The sequence below is a fragment of the Scyliorhinus torazame genome, chromosome 18, assembly GCF_047496885.1.
Source record: "Scyliorhinus torazame isolate Kashiwa2021f chromosome 18, sScyTor2.1, whole genome shotgun sequence".
Lineage (NCBI taxonomy): Eukaryota > Metazoa > Chordata > Chondrichthyes > Carcharhiniformes > Scyliorhinidae > Scyliorhinus > Scyliorhinus torazame.
This window is the reverse complement of record NC_092724.1, coordinates 9,132,191-9,159,476: the sequence shown is the minus strand read 5'-3', so window position 1 is coordinate 9,159,476 and position 27,286 is coordinate 9,132,191. Positions and strand designations below refer to the sequence as shown.

Genomic DNA, 27,286 nt, shown 5'->3' with positions numbered 1-27,286 from the left:
AAGGGTTGTACAGGGAAAGACGGAGACTACAGACGGAGTTTGACCTGCTGACCACGGGTAAGGCGGAGACGCAGTGGAGGAAGGCACAGGGAATACAATACGAGTATGGGGAAAAGGCGAGCCGACTGCTGGCCCAACAACTTAGGAAGAGGGGGGGGCGGCGAGAGAGATCGGAGGAATTAGGGACGGGGAGGGTAGGATGGAACAGAGGGCGGAGAGGGTGTTTAAGTCATTCTATGAGAGGCTGTATAAGTCCCAACCCCCAGAGGGGAAAGAGGGAATGATGCACTGCTTGGACCAGTTGGAGTTCCCGAGGGTTGAGGAGCAGGAGGTGACGGGTCTGGGAGCGCAGATTGAGGTGGAGGAGGTGGTAAAAGGAATCGGGAACACGCAGGCAGGAAAGGCCCCGGTACCAGATGGGTTCCCGGTGGAATTTTACAGGAAATATGTGGACCTACTGGCCCCACTCCTGGCGAGAACCTTCAATGAGGCTAAGGAAAGGGGGGCACTACCCCCGACGATGTCGGAGGCGACGATATCGTTGATCCTGAAACGAGACAAAGACCCGCTGCAGTGCGGGTCATACAGGCCCACCTCCCTCCTAAATGTAGACGCCAAGTTACTGGCCAAGGTGATGGCGACTAGGATAGAGGACTGTGTCCCGGGGTGGTACATGGCGACCAGACAGGGTTTGTTAAAGGGAGGCAATTGAATGCCAACATACGAAGGTTGCTGGGGGTAATGATGATGCCCCCACCGGAGGGGGAGGCGAAGATAGTGGTGGCGATGGATGCAGAGAAGGCATTCGATAGAGTGGAGTGGGACTACCTGTGGGAGGTACTGAAGAGATTTGGATTTGGAGAGGGGTTCATCAGATGGGTTCAGCTCCTGTACGGGGCCCCGGTGGCAAGCGTGGTTACAAACAGGCAACGATCCGACTATTTCCGATTACATAAAGGCACAAGACAGGGGTGTCCCTTGTCCCCGTTACTGTTCGCGTTGGCAATCGAGCCATTGGCCATAGCGCTGAGGGGCTCTAAGAAGTGGAGAGGGGTGCTTAGAGGAGGAGAGGAACATCGGGTGTCATTATATGCGGATGATCTGCTGCTATATGTGGCGGACCCAGTGGAGGGGATGCCTAAGATAATGCAGACACTCAGGGAGTTTGGAGAGTTCTCGGGATACAAATTGAACATGGGAAAGAGTGAACTATTTGTGATGCACCCCGGGGAACAGGGCAGGGAATAGACGATCTGCCGCTGAGGAGAGTAGCAAGGGACGTTCGATACCTAGGGATCCAGGTGGCTAGGAACTGGGGAACCTTGCATAAACTTAACTTGACACGACAGGTAGAGCACATGGAGGAGGACTTTAAAAGGTGGGACATGGTGCCCCTGTCATTGGCGGGTAGGGTACAGGCGGTCAAAATGGTGGTCCTCCCGAGGTTTCTTTTCGTGTTTCAGTGCCTCCCCATACTGATTACAAAGGCCTTCTTCAAGAAAGTGGATAGGAGTATTATGAGCTTTGTGTGGGCTGGAAAGACCCCAAGGGTAAAGAGGGGGTTCCTGCAGCGTAGGAGCGACAGAGGGGGACTGGCACTGCCGAGCCTGAGTGATTACTATTGGGCCGCCAACATGTCTATGATATGTAAGTGGATGAGGGAAGAAGGAGTGGCGTGGAAAAGGCTGGAGATGGCGTCCTGTAGGGGAACAAGTTTAAAAGCACTGGCGACGGCGCCGTTACCGTTTTCCCCGAAAAAATACACCACAAGCCCAGTGGTGGTGGCGACTTTGAAGATTTGGGGGCAGTGGAGACGACATAGGGGGGTGACGGGTGCCTCGGTGTGGTCCCCGATAAGGAACAACCACAGGTTCATCCCGGGAAGGATAGATGGGGGATTCCAATCTTGGCAACGAGCAGGAATTGTGAAATTGACGGACTTGTTCTTGGACGGGACGTTCGCGAGTCTGGGAGCACTGGTAGAAAAATACGAGTTCCCACCTGGGAATGCCTTCCGATATATGCAAGTGAGGGCATTTGCAAGGCAACAGGTGAGGGAATTTCCGCAGCTCTCGGCGCAGGGGATCCAGGACAGAGTGATCTCGGGGGCATGGGTCGGTGATGGTAAAGTGTCCGATATATACAGGGAAATGAGAGACGAGGGGGAGACGATGGTAGAGGAGCTAAAGGGTAAATGGGAGGAGGAGCTGGGGGAAGAGATTGAGGAGGGGCTGTGGGCAGATGCCCTAAGTAGGGTAAATTCCTCGTCCTCGTGTGCCAGGCTCAGCCTGATCCAATTCAAGGTTCTACACAGGGCGCATATGACGGGAGCAAGGCTGAGTAGATTTTTTGGAGTGGAGGATAGGTGCGGGAGGTGCGCGGGAAGCCCGGCGAACCACACCCACATGTTTTGGTCATGTCCGGTATTGCATGGGTTCTGGGTGGGTGTGGCAAGAGTGATCTCAAAGGTGGTGGGGGTCCGGGTCGAACCAAGCTGGGGGTTGGCTATATTTGGGGTTGCAGAAGAGCCGGGAGTGCAGGAGGCGAGAGAGGCCGATGTTTTGGCCTTTGCGTCCCTAGTAGCCCGGCGAAGGATCCTACTTATGTGGAAAGAACCTAAACCCCCAGGCGTGGAGGCCTGGATAAACGACATGGCAGGGTTTATAAAATTGGAGCGAATAAAGTACGCAATAAGAGGTTCGGCTCAGGGGTTCACCAGGCGGTGGCAACCGTTACTTGTCTATCTCGCAGAGCGATAAGGGAAAACAGGAAAGACAGCAGCAGCAACCCAGGGGTAGGCGGGGGGGGGGGGGGGGGGGGGGGAGGGTACATGTGGGTCCTTGGTTTTTTTTTGTTCTTTTCCATGCTAGTTGTTTATAATTATATTTATTTTTTTTCAATGTTACTATTTCTTTTTCTGCACTTGTTGTTAGTTAATATATTGTTTAAATAACGGTCAATGTACATTTTGTTACAAAGTTGTAAAAATGGAAAATTCTTTTTGATCGAAAAACTTTAATAAAATATATTTCAAAAAAAAAAATTGTTACATTAAAAAGGCAGATTAAAGGAGAATTCATTACTATTTATTTGAAGCTTCTTAGGAGCTGGTGCTTCATTTATATAACACATGGGGCAGTGGCAGAAACTTATATGTTCTCAGACAAAACCTGGCACAAGGTCAGGCCCTGCAATTTAAACACATTTCAAGTTCTATTTACGATTGGGTGAAGCATCATTATATTTCTACGTTTACAAAGTAACAACACTGCCACATGTTTTCATTACTAATAGTCCTGTGCAAGATGGTAAATTAAACGTTCATTACTTTGCCATGAAAAGAATGTTTGGAAATACAGAAGAGAAAACGAAAACTAGCACTTCATGAGTTTTAAGGTCAAAGAATAAGAGAATTTCAATAATCAAAAAAAAAAGCTTCTGGGCACAGTTCATTTAGTCCCTGGTGTTTAGCACATGGCAGCCTACCAGTTTGACAAATGATGCCTTGTAGAGGGAGACCAAAATAACACGACTGTAAACTGAACAACCTAATTTTCTATGGAGTTCTGCCCTACTTCTTCATACTGCAACCAATTTCTCATAGCAGCATTTCCAAACTAGTAGAAAGATGAATTTTGTTGTTACGTTATGCTTAATTTCCTTTCTTTAGACATTTAATTAACTTTGAACTTTTTTAAACAAAAGATAAAGCAGCATGTGAATCAGCTTTACTCCAAAGTAGTAGAAGGGAAGAATAAAAACACACAATCCAGATGAAGACAAATAACTTCCATAGCAATATTTTATTATTCTTATTTTTTTTAAAAGAGATTGAATTGGAAATATGAAGTATTAAGACTAAATTTCAGGGATAACTCATGTTTCCAGAATGAACATGCACAAAAATGCAGTGCAACAGATATAAAATCAGTTATTTATTGATTTTTCAGAAACCACCTTCTACCTGAAGATGATGCTTTGCAAGTCGAAGGGGTATTCAATGATTCCTGTTGTTGGGATTCGAACTCTAAGGACATCCTGCTGGGTGGGCAGATAGGCAGGATCCGATATACGCTCCAAATCACTAAGATAGCTATAAACAATAGAAAAATACATGAATATAACAATGACAGCATTGGTGAAGCCAAAATGACAAAATTGTGAATATACTTCCCGATATACATTTGGAATAACCCTTAGGGGCTGTTCTATTTTCTGTGAGATGTGGGGGTGGAATCTATTTCCTTGTGACCTCCATTGCTCAGTGAATTGTGCAGATATGTCCCATGATACAAGCAGTGTTCTCTCAGGACAACTGATCTACACATTTTCTTTTACATGTATCCATATACTCCATCATAGTGGAGTCACCTTGACAATACGGTGTTCAATGAAAAAAAAACTTTTCCAAGTATTCATCCTGCATAACTTTAAAATGTTTCTTTTGTTTAGCCACAAAACAAATATATTTCTAGAAAATGAAACAGTAACACAAAATCGCTCAATGGAAAATTAGCTTTTAGCCAAAACCAACAATTAATATTGAGCAAAATTTTGTGGAGGAAAATCAACAGTAAAAAGGGATGATAACAATTATTTTGATAAACATTTAGAGCAGCCAAATAGCAGATCAGTTACTATATGTTTTCAGGTTGTCTCCAAGGCCGTATGAGAGAAAACAAGCATGCAATTGGTTTATTTTCTAGCGTGATCAGCTTCATTAAGTGAATTATCCTACCATTTGGTAAACTAATTTATCATCTGTGTCTCCTCCAATGCATTCAAGCATGCATGGGTGTCACTGGTGAGAGTAATCTTTATTACACATCCAGAATGAAGGTAGTGGCACTGGGGGCCACCTTCTTGAACCACTGCAGTCTGTGCAGTGAAGGATTTTGACTCAGTGACAATGAAAGAATGGCAGTACATGTCTGAGACACGAGAACTTATGTTCCCATGTATCTGTTGCTCTTTTCCTTTGGAAGGTGGAGGAGGTTCCCTTTTAGGACAGAAAGACATTCATGCTAAAAGTAATCCAGAAAGTTACACTGCAGAAAATTATTTGCTGAAATTGCACTTTGCCAACCAGGGTACAGGAAATTCTATAAAATGCACAGAACCACTTTTCTCTCATCCAATATTTGGCGGTGGAATTAACTGGTTACAAGAGATGAGAACTTAAATTTCTCAGCAAACAAAATAGTACCTTGACAACCTTGTAGGTTTTAAATTTCCACTGAATTGAACTGAACGGAATAGAATCGATGCAAATGCAGTTACATTTGAGGCCATTCAAAAGTACTGCTATCCTGCAAATAGCACTCTAAAATACCTTGCTGCTTTTCCTCTCTAAACTTCAAGTGTCTGCATGTACTTCAGTCAGTACTGATATCTTCCTTTAGGATTTTTTTCCTGCTTCATTAACTGTGCATGTGAATTTCCTGATTTCAAGCAGGTTTTCTAGTCCAGTTTTCTCCTATTTCAATGTCAACTTCCATTAACACAGTGTTGTGCAACAATAGGTTGGTACAAAGAGAGCACCAATTAACCTTCCCAGTCCTCCTGCCAAAAGATGCTGCAGGTCTTAACAGCTGCTGTTGAAGACAACAGAAAATTGTATTGCGATCTTCTCTCATTTTTGGGGAAAAAAAATTAAGTTTCAAGTTTGCACATGACTATTCTTAACCTCGTTTTAAAGTGTCTTTATGGCAGGAAATAATTCAGAACTGTCCCTTTAAAGTGCTCCTTACTAAATTAAAAATTTACAAATTCTGTTTAAATGGTATGTAAAACAAGATTCCATGGCACTTTGCCACTTTTATTAATACATAAGCATTCTACTGCAAGCATGAATCAATTGGGTGCGTACTCCAGCATGTAATGAAGTCTGAGGAAATGTTATTTTACAAGCCTTTACTGTAGGATTATCTAAAAGGAGACAAGGTAGACAGCAAAATAATGGATCTGAATAGCACAAAAAATACAGCTCAAGTCAGAAGTAAATAGTCAGGATTTTTAGACTTACACATTTCCTGCACCGGATTTACATATGTCGATCTGGGGTGGGGGGGGGGGGGGGGTCATACCTTGCACAAGGAGGCTATTTTGTTAACTGCTATTTAAATTCTAGCTTGCGACCAAAGTCAAGTCTGTATCTTTAAATACACAAAATTGCAGTTTCCAGCTGGACTAACAAAAAAGCAAACAAGGGAATCTGACATGTATTTCATGATTACTAAAATTTGATTCAACTTGTTTCAAACTCATTTATAATCTATTACAGTCAAGTGCAGAATGTTCAGTTTTGGCTGCCCTTTTAAAGATAATGAGATGACATCACATGAGGGTTGTACACAAGATATGGACAGCTCCCAGAATGTCCATTTTACAAAAACAAATGGGCTTCCAAATATTTAATAAGTGGTGAATACTTAATAAAATTTGATTAGATGTAGCAAAGTATTCAATGCAGCAACGAGGCAATCACCAAGTATCCATGGACAGTTTATAAAATATCTGGTTTTCTCCAATACCAATGTTCAATTGGTTTAAGCAGATCGACCAGACAATCCTTAAAGAAATTGCTCCAAATCATTCTGTAGACGGCAAGTTAATGAAATATGTGTTGCATTTTCAGTACTGTCGAAAGGATTGGCTACAATGGAATTCCCTCGTCTCCACTAAAATTGCAGAAACAATTTAATTAAAAATTTTCAAAACATCAATGCACTGAAGATTTTGGGCGAGGTGCACTCTATACTGCACACAAGGTATAATATGACATTTTATATCAGAAAACATAATAAAACTTAGAAAAGCAGTATATGAAGGATATGGCACAGAGCACTTACTCTCACATTGTATTTACTCTTTTGATTAATTGGTTGAAGCGCTGCTTTAAAGTTGCAATAACCACATAAAATACAAATGTTTAAGGTTTGGAGGAATGAAAATGTACTCCATGTTGACACCTAGTTCCCATTCACAGTTTGTGGACAAGTCTATACCGTAACTGTTTTGGATCAGACTTCCTGTCTGGAAAGTAGCTGAAGAGCACCGTCAGTGAATGATTTGAATAACTTTATTCTGATTTGGCCTCTGCTTCAGTACCCATTATAAATTTCAAAAATATGCATCTCTAGCCTGTTGTAACTAATGCAGAATTAAGTTCAACGCTAAAATAAGGCAAAATGACAGTACAGAACCACACATCATATGACCTCCTCGATTTCTGTAGAAAGTCTATTCCTGCATACCAGCTTACAGGCTTTTTCTTTTAACCTTGCTCCAAACCATATTAATATTTTGCAATAAAGGGGGGTATGGATGTTCTAGTGACTAAGAGGCACTACCTATATATAAATTGTTTTTCTACAGCTTTAACACATCATGCAATATACCTTTAGATCTCAAGTCACCATCATTACTCTCCTACCTTTCTTTTGTATTTATCTTATAGTACCTACTACATATAGCTAAAGTTATTTGTTAAGGTTATGTGGTTTATTTTAGACTAAACTTAAAATGGATTAAAGGCATTTGACAACTGCATTAATGTTTGTTGCCAACAAGGGACTTGTTCTTGCATCATGAAATCAAACCCCTTTTTCATGAATTGAACATTCCAATGGGTTAAATAAACAGACGGTGCATAATTATATAATCCAAAATGCTTTGATATCATGAAATTGTGCAAAACAGAAGGGTTAAAAGATAACAAAATGTAAATTAACAGCACTATTCTCGATATTAAAAAATTCACAATTATTAAATGCAGCCCATGGTAAGCAATTCAAACAGGTACGGCACAAATTTGATCTGGATATTTTCGGAAATGAACCACAGAAAGATTTGGAAAGACAATACTGGTCCGTGTCAATTTACCATACTTTAATGTGTGCAAGAATTGTGATGATCAATTATAAATATGAAAAACTAAATATCCGTTGAGCAGACTGAATTTCAGCAAGGAGAACATTCTAGGGCATTGCTCCACAAGTGGAAAAACAAATCTGATCTCTCGCTACTGATACATCACACAGAATATTGAGATTCAACTTTAGCAATTAATATATTCTTGCCAAAAAGGGGAAATTTTCATTCAGGTTAATTCTATCTGTGAGCTTGGAGCAACAGACAACCCAACTGGATGCCTTCAATACTATAGAAAATAGATTGTTGAATGGAGCTGGTCATGCGGATCAGCATGCAGTATGGAATTATATATTTTAAAATATGTAATCTAAAAGCAAACCTCTCTATGTAGTGGGTTAAATGAGACTACACTATTCAAACACAAGGTGAATGGCAGTCTTTGTAAAATACTGAACTTACAGAAACTTACCACTAAGTCTAAACTTTCTCACAAACTTATAAAATTTAAGGGGCTATAAAATGCAAGTATTGCATAGCATTTTGCATAGCAGAATTGGACAATCAACATTAAGATTAGGAAAGATGACCAAATGCAAAGTCAAAAAGATAGGTTTTTTAAAAGCCTTTTAAAAGGTGAGGAGAAGTATAGGTACCCAGTAGTGCCAATACAGCTGAATATCCCTTTGAAACAATGATGAGGTTGACAAATAAAGGGAGGGTGAACAGAAGTCAAGACCACCGAGATAACAGGCTGGAACATAAGACTTTAAATAAATTTAAATAAATTACTTGCGAAATGTGGGCAGCACTACCAAGGCAATCATTTATTGCCCATCCTTAATTGCTTTGCGGCAAGTTGCCTTCTTGAACTGCTGCTGTGGGGCAAAGGTTCTCGACAAGTGCCGATAGTAAGGGATTTCTGGGATGTTGATCCAGTGATAATGCCAGAACATATATTTACAAGTTGGGATGGTGTGCATCTAGGAGGGAAAAAAGCATCTGGTGGTATCCCCATGCTTCTGCTACTTTTGCCTTTCTAGGCAGTAGAGATTTCAAGTTTGGAAGGTGTGCTCAAAGAAGCCTTGGTGTATTGCTGCACTGCATCTTGTGAATGGTATATACTACAGCCATGGTGTAGTGCAGAAGGAGTGAATGTTTAAGGTGGTGGGTGAGGTGCTGATCAAGTTGCTGCTTTCTTCTGGATGTCGTCAAGCTTCTTGAATATTGGTCCTGTGAGTGTTCCATCATATGCCTGATTTGTGACTTGCCGATGGGGGAAAAAGGCTTTTGGGAGTCAGGATGTGAGCCACTTGTGATAGAATGGGCAGCCACAATATCTATGTCGTTAATCCTATTAACTTTCTGGCCACTGATGACCCCAGGAGTTGATAGGGGATATGACAAAAGTAAAGACATTGAGTGTCATGGGGAAATGGTTAGAGATTCTGTTGGGGATGATCAGTAATGGTAGTCACTCTAATGTTTATAATCTTGCCACTTAACACCCAAGTCTTGTAGCTGGCCATTTACTGCCTGGCATAAATTGGTCAAGCAAAGAAAGAAAACTACTTTGGCCTGATGGGAAATTTGACTAACTAACTTCAGGAATATGGTCAGCAGAATTAATTACTTTAGACTGTTGGGTATGTGATTTACACAACCTGCAAGTGACCGATGCGAGTTACTACAAATGTCTTTGATTTTATGATTGGCCATAGGATTAGCAGAATACTGGACAATAAATGTCTTCCAAGGGAAAGGCTAACCATGATGAATTAGCAGGATGAAATGCAACATATGTCCCTGATAATAAACTTATCCTATGCGATGATCAAGTGGACAGGAAGAGGGAAGGACATAAAAAGTAAACAAGTTCAACTGGCCCCAAGGTCAGGCATACTGCAATAAAGTAATTTGAGCACAGACCCCTGTGTTGTGCTCCTGAGGAGAGAAACAACTGGTGAGTGAGTCACGAATCTTTGAACATCCATGACTAGAAAGGACAATGATTGATTAGTGCTGCTCTGTGAGCACATAACTGGAAGAATGGGATCTGCACCAGCGAGATTTGTATAAGGCGAGACAAAGAGATTTCACCAGTGGAACCTCGAGGAGCAACATCGTAGAAGACATCAAGCTCTGAGCTTGACAAAGTCTGATCCCTCTCTACATCCGGCCAGTGTAAGTTGGTAGTGACACCCCAACGAGTCCATTGTGTAAGTATTAGCAGTTAAAATCTATGCTTGTAAATGTATCGTGGTAGACGTAGGAGGGGAATAGAAGCATTCACGTGTGTTATACAGTGCAAGAGAATTAGTCAATAGCAGTCATAAGTGTTGAGGTTTTTTACATTTTCTGATTAAAGATGTGATTTGATTTAAAGATAAAGTAGTGACGTCCATCAACTGACTGGAGCAAGGGTCCCGGTCAACAGCTTCCATACTGTCCAGGTCTTTCTGCATTCCTAACTTGGGACTTGACGATGGAGAGGTCACTGATTAAGCAGCTAAAGATGGGGCTACGGCAGTGCCTTAAAGGACTCCTGCAGCAATGTTCGGAAGCTGTGATGATTGACCTCCAAAAACAACAACGATCTTCCTTTGTGCTAGGTATGAGAGTTTCCCCATGAGTCCCATTGACTTAAATTTTAATGGGGCGGATGCAGAGATCCTTTATGTCACACGCAGTCAAGTTTGTGCCTTGATATCAAGGACATGCTCTTTACTTCATCTTTGGGATTCAGCTCCTTTATCAATGTTTGGAGCAAGGCTGTAATGAGGTCAGGAACTAAGTGACTAGTGAAATCCAAATAGAGTGCCGGTGAGCAATTCTTTGATAAATAAGTGTAATTTAAGAGCATTTGTAGACACCTTCCATCACTTTGCTGATGGCTAGGCATAGGCTGACGTGGTTATAATTGGCCAGATTGAATTATTCCTGTATTTCTTAAGGATATCCACTCTTCTAATTTCTTCAGTCCACTTCATTCATATTGGGAATGATCAGATGCAATTTCTACTCAAGAAGCTGAAGGTCTGCAAGGAGCAGAGCAGAAGTGGACAGGCAATACTTTCTTTTGGACAATATGTTTCATTTTACCAATTTGGTTTCTATCACTTAACCTTTAGGATGTGGTTTTGTTTTCAGGCAGGGAATGAAAACTTACAGAAACTTATGAAATGAAATAAATAGACTTATGATAAGAAAGATGGACAAAGAATATTTATCTGAAAACTCCATACATAATACTAATAATGATCATTGTTCACCTTAATCCAATGCTTCCATTCTCAGAGGAGTCTGAATATCCAGTTCAAGAGATTATTAGAGATGCTGCAAGAAATCAGCTTTCTCAATGTCAAATTTTAAATGATGAAGCCAACATCTTTTTAGTATATATTGAGGAGATATGGTTGGGAACTTTAATTTTGATTACTGCACAGAAAGAGAATCACCCAGCTGCGTCTTTCTGCACCCTGGTTCTGTCGGTCCCCGAGATGAGCACCACAGGCTGGTTTTCAAAAGGTAGCTATTACTGCTGTCTCGATAAATTGACTTAACAAGCATTATTTCTCAAGATCATGAGACCAATTTACTTAGTGTTGCCTATTCAGACTGTAAAGACAAAGTTACAGTGGTCTGTCAAATAAGTGGACTCAGATACCAAGGTTCTCTCCTTTGGGCTTTGTTCTGGGAATAGATGAAAGATTTGTGCCAGATTTTGGGGGACTGTGGATTGGGGCTGTCAGTTCCGGTGGAAATATGACAATCCTCTCCCAATTTTCCAGTTCTTCTTGTACCATCACATTTCAGTCCATCTAGAATTGGACTTCAGATCATATTATGGAAACTTTATGTACGGAATTTATATTACAGTTACAGCCCAAATTTAAGAATTGGCCAAATATTGCATTATTATTTACCCAAGGTATGTCTATAAACAAGCGAAATATTCTACATAAATTTTCTGGTCCTACCTCCCTTTTTTCAAATAAATATAGCTTGCAGTTTATAACTTATCGGATAATTTCACCAATTTAATAATCTGCGATCTGAAACATATGACCACAGGGAGAGTCATGTCAATCCAGTGAATTCATTATATTAGCAAAATGTCCAAACAATCCTATGCTTCCAGATCTTGCACATGGAAAGTCGCACACCAATTTACAAGGAGCGAGTTGCCATTTAAGCAGTGTTCTGATGAAGCCCTAAAACTGTAAGACATCAAGGAATTCACAATTAGAGACATGCTGCTTCTTATTCAAGACATCAAACTAATCATTTCATTTTTAGACGAGACTATCACAATCCAGCCAATTAGATAAGAAGCCAAGTAACAGCCAGGCAGCAGATTCTACTTTTTAAGTGAACTTCACTGCTCTTTGTGATTAATACAGTTCTTTAACTTGCAGGGTCTGAATAATTCCTTTTCATGAATAGGCACAACATTTAGCAACTTACACCCAGAGATTAAGGAAATTGGAAAAAAACTGAGCCAAGGGAGCGGCTCCCTATTTTGGGGATTGTAAATTAACCAGTTCCTGCTCCAGATAGTCTAATGAGTGATTCCTGTCAGATTATTTTGAATGGGACCAGAGGCAGCTCAGTTGTAATAACATAGGCAAATAACTACCACACTCGCTGTCAAAGCTCAAACGTGAATCATGGCCAATTGGCACCACTGCAAATGTACTTAAAGCAAGAAACCAGCTTCTAATAATTGCTTATTGTCACAAGTGGGCTTCAATTAAGTTACTGTGAAAAGCCCTAGTCGCCACATTCCTGCGCCTGTTCGGGGAGGCCGGTACGGGAATTGAACCCGCGCTGCTGCCTTGTTCTGCATTACAAGCCAGCTGTTTAGCCCACTGTGCTAAACCAGCCCCTATCTTAAGGAAATTGGGGTGGTGGTGATGTGGGGCTTAAAAAAAATAAATGAGGGAATAGCACACCACTAATTCAAATGGGCAAGTTCAGGAAATTCTTCGCCAGTGTTTATTGCCCAACCCTCAGGGTGTTTAAGAGTCAACCACAATGCTGTTGATCTGGAATCGCATGTAGGCCAGACCAAGTAATGATGATAGATTTCCTTCCCTAAAGGACAAGAACGAACCAGATGGGTTTTTTGCAAGAACCAACAATGGTTTCATGGTCATCATTGGTCATTTCATTCCAGATTTTTCTTGATTTCGAATTTCACCATCTGCCATGGCGGGATGCGAACCTAGAGCACCCTGGGTCTCTGGATTACTAATTCAGCGACGATACCACTACGCTACTGCCTCCCCTAAGGTCCACTCTCGGGTCCCAAAAATAGGTTAAACTAGATGCCAGATGTTATCCCCACCACTCCACCCAAGTTGAATTTGGAGACTAATGGAATCCGATTGCTATTTCCATTCACAGAAACAGTGAGAGCAAGTCCGAACCAGCTCAATGATGTGTATCTGAAAAGATATTGGGCTGGATTCTCCGTTTGGGAGACTAAGTGCTGCCACCAGTGGAACATGTGTGGTCTTTTACGACTGAAGAATGGGCGTGAAACCCTCAATGATTCCGGTATCAGTGAATAGCCAGAGAATGGCTGGGTCCCTGGCCACGCATGCGTATGACTGATTGCCTGCACTGGTCGCACTGTACAACATGGCGGACGTGCGCGACCTCAACCCGCCAACCGCGACCCCACAGCCCACCCCCGGCCACCCCCCACCAGTCCCCCCAACCCTTGCAGAAGCCCCACCGGGGTCAGCAGCATGGATTCCGGCCGAGTATGGCGGCACTGGACACTGTCCGTAGCCATCATGTCGGGTTCCCACATGGTTGGGACCACACGTGGAACTCGGCCCATCGGGGGCGGAGCATTGTGGGTGGGCCGGCCGAAGACGCACCAACCCTGTTGAAACGGCGCCCATCATGATGCCGCCAGTTTGGAGGGGCGGAACATGGCGGACCGGCGTCAAACCGGTCTGACATTCTCCGCCCGATTGCCGAACATGTCGAGCCACGGAGAATCCCGCCCATTGTATTTCACAGCGTGTGGTTCCGGTGGATGCTCCAGCTAAAATATCTAGCCATTTCAAGATGACAAAACATAATTAAGGCATTTACAAATATAGCAGTTTGCACAAGTACACACACAGCTTTGTTTCGTATTGAAAACATTCACAGATCACATTCAATGATTTAAGTTGACATAGGCGTCCTGGTTTTATCCAAGATGTTCCGAACAAGTCTAGTACTTACTATTTAGCAGAGTCTGACAACTGATATTCTCGCCTTCGATCATAGCACTCTTGAATTCCTGGATCATTCCACAGAGTTTTTATTGCACTTACATATGGACTATTGAATGATGCTACTTTTTCCACATCAACCTCTCGAATCAATTGTGCATTGGCCTATAAAACAAAAATGAAAATATAATTGGTTCTGTACTTCGCTCTTCAATACAACAGGAATTGCTGTCTATTATTCACATTAAATACATAAAACACAGATTATGTACCAAGTCTACTTGTAACTTCTTTACCAAAAGATGGATTGCAATACTCGTGTCCTACTTCCACCGCCTTCCTCTTGGCCTGCCGCATCAATTTCTATCCGCAACCTCTTGAAAATGCACTTTTTTCCTTGCCCCGAGTCACTGTCCGTGTGGAGTTTGCACATTCTCCCCGTGTTTGCGTGGGTGTCACCCTCACAACCCAAAAGATGTGCAGGGTAGGTGGACTGGCCACTCTCAATTGCCCCTTAATTAATATATATATATTTTTTAAAAACAAGAAAATTCACTTTTCAAGTTAATTCACTTTTCAAAATTGTACACTCAGAACCGACACTTTCTGTAACTATTGCTATTGTACCCAACGACTACTTTTCTACAAGCTTTTTGAATTACACCATTGCTAATAAACTATAAGCACCTATGTGCCTCGGGCTCCTATTTTTCTTTATTCCCCATTCAATTAGATCTTGTCTGATTTTTACTTGGACACCATTTACCTGTCTTTGCTCCATTTCCCTTGGCACTCTTATCTAATTTTTAAAAATCACTAACCTGATTTTGAAACTTTAAACTGGCTCAGAATTCATAATCTTTCAGGTTAGGGGGAAGAAAGCTTCATATTTTCACTACCTATGTGGAAAAAGTGCTTCCTGATTTCAACAAGTGGGCCAGCTAGAATTTTAAGATTAAGGCTGTGTGTCTGATTTCCCTCAGTAGAGGAAGTAGTTTTACTTAAAAGTGTTTGCAATGAAAATGAATTGGAATTTTGAGATCACTTGATTTTTTAAATGCAAGGCAATACAAGCCAAGTTTATGTAATCTGTCTCAACTTTACTTTTCAAACTTTGCGCCATAACACTTCCAAGGCAAATCTATCCTTTTATAATAACTGTTCTATAAATACAAGTTGCTATTTTATAGTTGACAGAACTGCATATTTTTCTTTCAGATATGTTCAATTCACATTTGTGTGAATGAGTTCCTAGAGATTTCAAATTTCTGGACTAAAAGTCTAGTATTTACATGGCACCCTTATATGATTTTCAAATTAAGTAAAATATTGTAAAGAAAATCCATTGCACAAATTGGTATTTTCAACTATATACACAAGGACACAATAAATGGCAGCCTGCGCGGACCATATGGCTCGTCAAGTCTGCTTCATCATTCAACATGGATCGTGGCTGATCTTGGGCTTCAACTCAATTTTCCTGCCCAATCCCCATCTGCCTTAATCCCCCCCCCCCCTCGAAGATCTGTCTATCCTGTCCATTGACGGAAGCATCCACAACCCTGAAATAGAGAATTCCAAAGATTCACGTGACTCAAGTGAAGTAATTTCTTATCTCAGTCTTCAACATAAGCCCCTTATCCGGAGACTGTGAGCCCAAGTTTTAGATTCCTTGGCCAGCAGAAACAATGTCAGCGTCTACCTAAACAAACCCCTTCGAAATTTGTAGGTTTCAATGAGATGGCCTTTCACTCTTTTTAACTCATGAAAATATAAAACTAATTTACTCAGTCAATAACAGGACAATTCCCTCACCCCAACGACCAATTTAGTGAACCTTCACTGTACCGCCTCTAATTCAAGGATGTCCTTTCTGAAATGTGGAGGTCCAAACTGCACAGTGTGGGTTTCCCCCAAACTTTTATGTTCCAATTGTCATGTGAGAGTACCTTTAAGAAATGGGCGTTTATAAATGGCGGTGTATAAATATCTGAAGTGAGAGTGCCTTTAAGAAATGGGTGTTTACCACTGCAGTGATGTCAGAGAATGGGTGGAGCTGGGCTGTCTGTCAGCTTTTTACTTTTGTTTTTGAGCAGGCTGCAGGGTATGTTTTAGTTTCGTTTTCAGAGCTGGATAGCTGCAGTCACAGCCAGAAGGTGTATGAATCTCTCTCTGTAATCTAAAGACTGTAAATCGATCCTTGTGATTTAAACTCATGACAGTAGTGACTTTAACCTGATGTGTTTCTGGTTTGAAGGTTTTTTAAGTCTTATGGATGTTAAAAGGACACCTTAATCATTACTTAGTGTTGTATTCTTTGGGGGTTGTATTTGAATTAATGGTTGCTAAGATGTTCACTGTATGTTTTAAAAAGGTTAACTTGAGTTCATAGAATAAACATTGTTTTGCTTTAAAAAATACTTTTCTATTTCTGCTCTACCATACCTGTAGAGTGGGCTGTGTGCTCCCCATACCACAATCTATTAAAAATTGTTGGTGAGGGGAACTCCATGATACACTTTGGGGTTCTCTAAACCCTGGCCCATAACATAATACACTTGCAATAACGGCCAGGATGTAATTTGCTTCTCTAATTGCTTGTGGCACCTGCCCGCCAACTTTCAGCATTCGTGCAAGCACACCCAAGTCCCTCATGTTTGAAACAATATTCTGCTTTGCTATTCGAACTGAATTGAACTTCGCATTTTGTTACTTGTGCTCCCATCTATAGCCTTCACTTTGTAAAAATAAATTTAAAGTACTCAATCCCCCCCCCCCCCCCCCCACCCCCCCAATTAAGGGGGCAATATAGCGTGGCCAATCCACCTACCCTACACATCTTTGGTTATGGGGGTGAGAACCACGTAAACACGGGGAGAATGAGCAAACTCGGCATGGACAGTGGCCCGGGGCCATGATCGATCCGTGTCCTCAGCGCCGTGAGGCAGCAATGCTAAACACTGCGCCACCATGCTGCCCATTACTGCTTTCACTTAACCTGTTTGCAGCTCTTTGTACATTTATGGGATTTTTATTTGTAGTGATAAACATTAAAAAAAGGTATAGTTTTTCAGTGTGTTTCATTTGATGTTTCTGTGCATGGAAGGATAAAACCTGTAGTTAGATTCATGCTGGCCAAAGGTGTGTACGTATTGAGGTTTGATTCAATTCCAATTATGATTCTATTGTGCTTAGAACAGGCAAAGGTGTAAGCAATAAATGGCAATAGCAGCTATTGCTTAGCAACTGGAGGCCTTGTAAGGTACAAAAGCTTTTAAGTCTTAGTTTTAGCTGTACATATTGCAGCTAGAGACAGGAGTGGGGCAAGTGAACATCTCTCAACTCTGATCGAAGAAAGGCTGGACAGGATAGGAGTTGCAAAGAGGCAGACTTCCCAAAGTACAAGTTACAGTCCAGATAACCAGAGAATTGGGGCAGCAAGAATGTTTAAGCCGACAGTGAACAGACACCAAGTTGTTCAGAAGAATTCAAGGAAAAGTAAACAAAGTGTTCTGAGTTAGAGACAATTGCAGCAGGCAAATTTAAAGTGGGACAGCAGACTTCAGAGGTAAATGAAACGTTTGATACCATTATAATACAGCCTGGGAATCAAGAGTTAAAGCAATTTTGAACACCTTGTACAGCAGTCAAGGCAAAGAAATCCTAAAGGGGTGATGCAGAACCATGACTGGGTTCACTGTTAGAAGTGGAGCGGAAGCTATGCTCTAGTGTCATTTGGAAAACCTGGACTGGAGTTTGTAATACAAATCACTAAGGAAAAGCATCGTTAAGATTTTTAAGCATATTTTTGAGACTGGAGTTTGGAAGGTCTCATGTGGTAATCATGGTAGCATTGTGGATAGCACAATTGCTTCACAGCAGAGTCTGTGCGGAGTCTGCACATCCTCCCCGTGTGTGCGTGGGTTTCCTCCGGGTGCTCCAGTTTCCTCCCACAGTCCAAAGATGTGCAGGTTAGGTGGATTGGCCATGATAAATTGCCCTTAGTGTCCAAAATTGCCCTTAGTGTTGGGTGGAGTTACTGGGTTATGGGGACAGGGTGGAAGTGTTGACCTTGGGTAGGGTGCTCTTTCCAAGAGCCGATGCAGACTCGATGGGCTGAATGGCCTCCTTCTGCTCTGTAAATTCTATCTATCTATCTAGGGGTATTTCGAGGAAAAAGCCACAGACACTAACTTGGAGTCAGAGTGGTGAGTGTGCATTTGGTTACAACCAATCTGTGTGCTAATAAGAGACTGTGTTAATGGAACCATTGTAGCTTAAGATGTACTTTGTCATCTGTGTTAATCTTAAAATCGGTGTGTATTTGTTAAGGTAAGGGTGAGTAAAGGAGTATTGCATCATAATCCAAGTTTTCAAGTTCAATAAAAAAACGTTATGCTGTTAAAACTAATTAACTGTCCCGAGACTTTGTTCCTCCACGTTTTATTAAAAAAACACCACAAAGTTAATCTTTTGAGCCATGATTCCATTCCATCTATAACAACTGGGATTGTAACTGGTTTCTCCTTTGAAAGGATATGGGCCTGCCTGGGCCAGTGCCATGGCAGTCATGTTGAAGCTCTAGGCCAGTTCTTAGTCACCATGATGAAAAAAAATGTCTCTTCTGGGCAAATTGGTTCCTTTTGACAATCTTGAGAATTTCTTCAGGTAGCAAGAAGTCAAATGTGGTTCATAGCTTCTTTTTTAACAGTATGTATGCGGGTGAGTTCTGGGTCGTGGCATAATGTGTGTTCCAGTACATGGCCAGGAAGTTATTGATGTGAACTAGTGACCCCTCCCCCACTGAAGCTTTCAAAGAATGGTTCAACGATTGACGATTTGTCGAGCGTTGATAAGTTATAGACTTATCGAATGCGATTCCGTTCCATGTAGTCCGTGAATTCATGCGCGAGGAACTGAGGAACACTGTCGCTAACATTCTGTTCAGGGCTTCTGAACCTCTCAAATATTTCACCTAGTTTCTCGATGGTCAGGTCAGCTGTTTATTTCATTACCGCCACCTCCAGCCACTTGGAATGGATATCAACCCCTACCAGCAACATTTGACCCTCAAGGGGGCCGGCAAATTCAATGTGAACGTGCTTCCACGGCATCTTGGGACATTCCCAGGGCTATAACAGCAGCAATGGTGGTGCGCTCTTGATTTTGGTGCAGGCATGGCACAAACTGGATGTTTCCTCAATCTATGCATCCAAACTCAGCTACCAAAAAATAGATCTACCAAAAAATGATGGTCTGTCAGCAACACAAAGTGGCGGGCATTTAAGTAGTAGTAAAATTTCCATACACCTAAAATGGTGCTGAGGACCTCCTTCTCTAGTTATGCCACTGTACTAGTTAGAGAGCACAAAGCAAAGACAATTGGCCTCTCCTCTTCATTGTGTGGGGTGTGCAATAGGACTGCCTCAATTCTGTAGGGTGAGGTATTACGTGTCAATTGCAAGGGCATCTGAGGGTCAAAGTGTACTAAGACATTCAACCTCCTAAGTGCTTGTTTGACAGCGAGATATGCTTGCTGACAGTCCTGGTCTCATTTCCAAGTTTGACCTTTACACAGAAGATTGCGTGATGGCTTTAAAAGGGGCCACCAAATTTGAAATGTTCCATAATAATGCACGAGACACTGGAAAGACCTTAATTGGAACACAGCAGTAGGCCAAGGGGCCTCCTTGATTGCCTCCATTTTAGTTGGTGGCTAATGAAGCCCCTTTCTGTCGATGATGTGCCCCAAGTATTCAAAAACGTCACACTTTTCATTTTTTTTACTTGCAGGCACTGTGCTGCAGGCATTTTAGGATCTCCTCTAGGTTCTTCAGATACTCATCCTCTGTGGAGCCGGTGATTAAGATATAGATTCATAGAATTCCTAAAGTGCAGGAGGTCATTCATAGAATTTACAGAGCAGAAGGAGGCCATTCGGCCCATTGAGTCTGCACCAGCTCTTGGGAAGAGCACCCTACCCAAGGTCCACACCTCCACCCTATCCCCAAACCCAGTAACCCCATCCAACACTTAAGGGCAATTTTTGGACACTAAGGGCAATTTTAGCATGGCCAATCCACCTGGCGGGAATCGAACCTGGGACCCTGGAGCTGTGAAGCAATTGTGCTATCCACAATGCTACCGTTCAGACCAGAGAGTCGCACCAACTCTTCAAAAGACCACCCTACACAAGCCTACTCCTCCGCTCCATCTCTGGGACGCTAACTAACCTTTGGATACTAAGGGGCAATTTAGAATGGCCAACCCACCTAACCTGCACATCTTTGGATTGTGGGAGGAAACCCACGTGGACATGGGGAGTGTGTGCAAACTCCAAACTCCACAGAGTCACCCAGAATCGAAGATCGGAATTGAATTTGGGGTCCCCTGGCACTGTGAAGCAGCAGTGCTAACACTGTGCCACCAGTCTTGCACCCCTTTTGAGTCCAGTTAGAATTTTGTCCGTGAACCTCTGAAATAACCCTGGGGTTGACGTGATGTCAAAGGGGAGCCTTTTACAGTGAAAGAAACCCTGATGGGTCACTGTGGTCAGAAGGTGTTGTGATTCAGGAGCCACTCCCATCTGCCTGTGGCAGGTCCACCTTTGCGAATTTTTGCCCACCTGCCAAGCCACTGAAAAGATCTTCGATCAAGGGCAATTGGTATTTTCTGCATAGAGCTGAATTAATATCTATGAAATCACCGCAGATTCAGATTGACCCGTCGTGTTTTAAAATGGATACCATTGGAGTTGCCTAATCACTTTTAAAAAATAATCTTTATTAGTGTCACAAGTAAGCTTACATTAACACTGCAATGAAGTTACTGTGAAAAGCCCCGAGTCGCCACATTCTGGCGCCTGTTCAGGTACACAGAGGGAGAATTCAGAATGTCCAATTCACCTGACAGCACGTCTTTCGGGACTTGTGGGAGGAAAATGAAGCACCCGGAGGAAACTCATGCAGACACAGGGAGAACCTGCAGACTCCGCAGACAGTGAGCAAGCCAGTTTGAACCTAGGACCCTGGCGCTCTGAAGCAACAGTGCTAACCACTGTGCTACCGTGCCTCCCACTTGTCAGCAATGGTTAAGTATGCCGGTGTCCACCAGCACCATCAGTTCGGCTTCTACTTTTGTGTACGGAACGTTTGGGTTGGGGTGACTATCTGGTTTCAATTAGAGTTTAAACTGGACTTCTTTTATTTCTCCAAGGGTGTCTTCGAAAACACTGTGGTACTTGCTCAGGTGTCTTGCAGACTGGTTTCAGAGTTGACCAATTTGTTCACAGAACCCCCCAAATGTGGAAGAGTAGCTCCATGGTCTCACCCCCCCCAGTTGTACCTTCACCCTTACATACCCTTTTAAGGCACCACTTGCTCTGTGTATATCCTGAGGGTGTTGTTGGAGTGCTTGAGTGGCAGATGTCTCAGATTCTGGTTGTAAATTTTGTTTCGGGAATAAGTGAAACCTCTGCTCCCAGTGTCCACCTCCATTTTAATGAGTTGCCCATCCAATTTAGGCACAAACCAAAATCTGTGCACTTCACCCTGGGCTGCCAGGATGTTCAGTTAAAATTCCTCATCAGAGGTGCTTGATACACTGGCTGCATCCAAGCATGGACTGTCTTCTTTGAGCTTAATTGATTTTTCTAGACTGCTGTTTCTTCCAGCAGGCACCATTAATGTTGTGTACTCGTTTACAGTTCTTGTATTGGGCCTCCCTGTACCAGTAGCCAGTTTTAGGGTGTCCAAATTTGCTACACCTGGGCACTTCTGCTGCTGCATGGGTTTCTTCCACGTGGTCGCCATTTTATGCACATGGGTACTGGCCCCTAGCTGTGCAGCTGAATGGCCTAATTTCTTTGACCACATACTAGCCTGTCTCTAAGGTATCATCCAAAACCTTTCCAAACTTGCAATTTTCTGCATGGCACTTAAAGGCCACAATGAATTGAGTCACAGATTCCCCTTCCAGTTGATTCCTCTTGTGGAATCTGAATCTCTCTGCAATTATTAAGGGTTTCGGGGCTTGTTCGTCCACCAAAACACCAACTAATTCTTGGTACTCTGTCTCCAGGTTTGTCTGGCTGGGCCAGGCTTTTGAGCAAATGAAAGCCTTTACTGCCTATCGTGCTGAGGAACAGGGGGACTCACAATTTATCTGCAATTCTATTTGCCATAATAGAACAGCTGAATCTTCAGTGTAGGCCTTCCAGCCTTCTGATTCTTCTTCAGAAGGCGCAAGATTGACCTGCCAACTTTTTTTTCTTGCTGTTTGGGAGCAACAAAATCTGCCATCCTTCCTCTTCACTCAACCTTCAGAGAACCCGTACATTCAGCCATCGGGTCTGCACCGACCTAACCTAACCTACACTACGGGGCAATTTAAGCATGGTCAATCCACCTAACCCGCACATCTTTGGACTGTGGGAGTAAACCGGAGTAGCTGGAGGAAACCCGGGTCCTGAAGCTAGGTGCGCTCCTCTCCTGCTGGTCCGATGTCATGGTGCATTGCGGGTAAAAAAAAAATTAAATTCTCATGCTGTCTGCTAAAAACCCTCCTCATCGCCAGTTGTTCTGTACTGGGTCATTTATTAGGCTGCAATCGGATCCAAAGAGCATACAACTAGTGATTACTGTGACTCAACAGGTAGATATTTTATTATTCATGCTGTGTATTCTCACAGGTTTAAATACAAGACTGGGCCTAAAGCCTATGCACCTGACTGCTGATGTCACCAGTGCTCACGTGATTCACCTCTTAAAGCGACACTGCCCCAACATAACATACATCAACTATAATACACAACAGTTACAAGGGTTTTTAAGAGTTCTCATAACATAACCCACAGTTTAGCCATTGATAAATACAGACAATGGTAACAGGACATTCATTTCTGGGCTCCTACCACCGGATAATTATGTACGAAAAGCATAAAAATACTATTTGGCAACACCAAATCTAAATATCGATGCATTTGTGTGATTAATATGTGATACAATGGCATAGTGTTCCTGTTAAATTTATCAGTTCAGCTGAATATGTGGACAAAGTAAAAGCAGCTTGGAATTTTTTTTGCTGTTTAATTATATGACCCAAGATTCCACGGTTTTTAAATTTCAAAAGTCAGCAGTAATCATTTTACTTCTGGTAGAATGCAAAGACAATAAAATACTGTAAGGCTGAGATGAATTAAAACAAGGAATACCCTGACAAAATGTTCCTGATACTAGTGAAATAAGAGAGTCCAAAGTCAAAGCTGGAAATCCTGCAATGGGACTAACAATAACTTGCAGATAGTGGAGTCAGTTGTGAGCAGCAAAAAAAAAATCTTGTTTGAGACATTGGTGGACAAAAACGGCTTTAGAGCTGTTTGAAGGAGAGTAATACATGAGTCCAAAGACATTAGGCCTGAAAACAAGGCATCAGCAGAGATCATCTGCACCATTGGCAAGGGGCAACTTCACATGGGACATGTGGCACACTGTCTTTCAGAATCAGATTGCCCGGCCATAAAAAGTGAAGATTATCTCATCTGAGCTCAGCAAACCTCAGAGGCTGCATTCCCATCATCTTTCTCATGGGAGAATGCCAACTAGAAATAGATGTGTGAATGTCTTGGCTACAATCGTTCCAATGATTACATAGCCCGAGTTTCATGGCCTAACCTCATGCAGGAAGAATGGTCAGTATAAACAGGTATTGAGGATGTTCATCTAGGGTTGTATCAAGTGTTACGACACCCTGTGCTAGTGCACGGTCAATTCCAGCCCCACTTAACCCGGAGTTGCAACACAATTGAATTAACCACACTCACAAAGACAAACACAGAGGGGAGAATGTTGAAAATAATAGGTAAAAGGAAAAAGAGTCTTGATTTCAGATGGTTGTCACCGCTTGCAGCCTGTAAGGGTTTTGCTACAGATTCATCCATTCAGGTTCTCTGTAGGTCGAGTGAGAGAGTGAGAGAACTAGCGAGCGAGAGCGAGGGAGAGACAGAGAGAGAGGACTCAGGCTAGCGAGCTCGAGAGAGAGAGAGAGAGAGAGAGAGAGAGGGCTCGAGAGAGAGATAGAGAGAGAGGGCTCGAGAGAGAGAGAGAGAGCAAGCGAGAGCGAGCAGGTCCTTGTTCCTGTGCTTCCAGGATTCAAAACTACTTTCATTCGGTCACTGGAAATCATCCCACTCAGGCAAGGCATATAAAGGAATCAGCAGGAAGGACCCTTACATAAGCAATTATATTCTACCAACATATCATTCAACAAGCTCATAAATTCCTGTAACAGCCTCCCCGAACAGGCGCCGGAATGTGGCGACTAGGGGGCTTTTCACAGTAACTTCATTTGAAGCCTACTTGTGACAATAAGCGATTTTCATTTTTTTCATTTCATTTCATTTTCAATTAGTCATTTAAACAGAGTACAATCTGATAAACTAGTCCTGAAACTTGTTTTGGAGACTGAATATTTCTAAATGGAGAAACTAAGAATAGATACACAAGCAATTCTAAAAACAAACTAGGGTTTAATCTTTCCAGACTGGAATTATGACAAGATTACAAAAGGTGAATTTCTTGTAGCTTTTAATTTAAACTGAAGTGTAAAAGAGTAGTTAAAATAACAGTAGAATTCACCATCACTTTCCTCTTTTTAAAAAAAAATCCTAGTTTGAGTGCTCTTTCAAAGGGGCAGCACGATAGCACAGTGGTTAGCACGGTTACTTCACAGCCCCAGGGTCCCAGGTTTGATTCCCGGCTTGGGCCACTGTCTATGCAGAGTCTGCACATTCTCCCGGTGTCCGTGAGGGTTCCGTGCTCCGGATTCCTCCGACAGTCCAAAGATGTGCACGTTAGGTGGATTGGCCTTGCTAAATTGCCCTCAAGTGTCCAAAAAGGTTGGGTGGGGTTACAGAAGAGGGTGGAGGTGTGGGGCATGGATGGGGTGCTCTTTCCAGGAGCCGGTGCGGACTCGATGGGCCAAATGGCCTCCTTCTGCACTCTGGGAATTCTTCTATCTTACCACCAACTCTCTACTCCTCCACTGCTGCTAAATTATCAGACTGCTTATCCGACATTCAGGATGAGAAGAAATTTCCTGCAATTAAATATTGGGAAGACGGAGGGTACCTTTTAGCCCCCACACCAAACTCTGTTCCCTAGCTGCCAATTCTGTTCCTCTCCCAGGCAACAGTCTGAAATTCCTAGAATCCCTACAGTACAGAATGAGGCCATTTGGCCCATTGAATCTGTACCAGCCCTCTGAAAGAAAACCCTAGCCAGGCCCAATCCCCCGCCCTATCTCCGTAACCCCATCTAACCTTTGGCAATTTAGCATGGCCAATCCACCGATCTAACCAGCACATCTTTTGACTGTGGGAGGAAATCGGAGCACCCGGAGGAAGCCCATGCAGACACGAGGAGAATGTGCAAACTCCACACAGTCATCAGAGGTCGGAATCAAACCAGGGTCCCTGGTGCTGTGAGGCAACATTGCTAACTACTGTGCCACCATGCATTAAGCCAGCCAGTTCACAATCTTGGTGTCGCATTTGATTCCAAGATGAGCTTCCAACTTCATATTTACACTATCACAAAAGACAGTCTATTTCTACCTCCATAACGTTGCTTAACTTTGTTCGATCTCAGCTCATCTGTTGCCTTCAGATGACTTCAGATGAGCATGTAGATGAAAAATCGGAGGTGGCAAGGATAAACACCAGAGGTAACAGTGCAGCAGCAGGAAGAAAAGCCATTGCAAGTGATTCTCTGGCTTTGATTAGATGGATAACAATGTAACCACCTGAAATCAGTCCGATAATTTGCTGAAATCCTCATCCAGTTTTCACTAGACTCGATTATCCCATCGCACTCCTGGCATATCTCCCACATTCTACCCTCCATAAACTGGAGGTCACCCAAAGCTCTGTTGCCAGAGTCTTAAATCACAGCAATTTTGGTTCCCCCATGACCTCTGTACTTGTTAACCGACAGTGGCTCCCAGTCAAGCAATATGTTAATTTTAAAATTCTCACCTTCATTTCAAATCCTACCATGGCCATTCCCCACCTCATCTCTGCAATCCCCTCCAGTACCACAACCCTGCAAATTATCTTCACTTTAATTCTGGCCTCTTGTACACTCCCAATAATCGACCCACCATTGCTTTCAGCTGCCCACGTCCCAAGCTCTGGAATTCACTCCCCACACCTCGTAGCCTGTTTGCCTTGCTTTTCTTCGTGAAGACACTCCTTAATGCATACCTCTTCACGACCAAGCTTTTGGTCATCTGATCGAGTATCACCTTATATGGCTTGGTGTCATACTTTTGTTTTATAATCCTTCTGTTCAGTGTTTGAAGATCTTTCATTACATTAAAGGTTCAATGCAAGTTGTTGTATATGCCACATAAAAGACATCAGCACACCAGCTAACAGCAACAGCTTTCAATAGTCATATCAGAATACAAGTTGCAAAAGTTGCAAGAACTTCAGAATTGTCATATGTGATTTCTGTTCAGGCATGTTTCAGCTTTCTGCTTTGGACAATTAAAAACACATTCTGCTGCAGAAGTACACCCATGCTGCCTCATTCAGGTGCTCGATTAAACTCTGTTTGAGGACTTGATCACATAATCTAGGCTGACACCAGGTGGATGCATGTTCCAGTGGTTCAAGTAAACATGAGCACATCACACTGTTCCAAGCATGAATTTACCAATTCCTGGCCACCATGAGTTCCTCAACCAATATTACCAAGAATATATTAATCATCTTTTGCTGTTTTGGGATCTTGCAAAGTACAAATATACTGTACTACTTAGTTGTTTCAATGCAAATGGCCGAGGTTTATGGAAGACATGAGATATGATTCAAATGTAAATGTGTATATCCTTTGACTATTTAATAGCAGAATACAGTTTAAAGCTTTTGGCAAAACTTTAAAAAACTTTCCAACCAGTTATGCAATGAATACTCAAATATTACACTCGAATAGTTCAACAATAAGTATTGAGATTATGTAACTAAAAGATATGAAAGTGCAGTAGGTTGTTACTGGACCAATAACCCAGAGAAGAGGAGTTTAAATCCTACCAATGCAGCTGAAGAGTTTGAATTCAATTTGGAAAAATCTGAAAATAAAACGGACAGGGAGGCTCTTAAACTTTTATAATTACCCACT

The 27,286-nt window shown here is 42.4% G+C and overlaps 1 protein-coding gene across 1 annotated transcript in view; it reads right to left on the bottom strand.

Moving 5' to 3' along the window:
- LOC140394925 (guanine nucleotide-binding protein G(q) subunit alpha) overlaps nt 1-27,286 on the bottom strand; it is a 156,977-nt gene that overhangs the window by 17,950 nt on the left and 111,741 nt on the right. Inside the window, exons 3-4 of the mRNA XM_072482118.1 lie at nt 14,119-14,273; nt 3,965-4,093 (exon numbers count right to left, since the gene is read on the bottom strand). Of these exons, the coding sequence (XP_072338219.1) occupies nt 3,965-4,093; nt 14,119-14,273 (284 nt within the window). The remainder of the gene's footprint in view (nt 1-3,964; nt 4,094-14,118; nt 14,274-27,286) is intronic.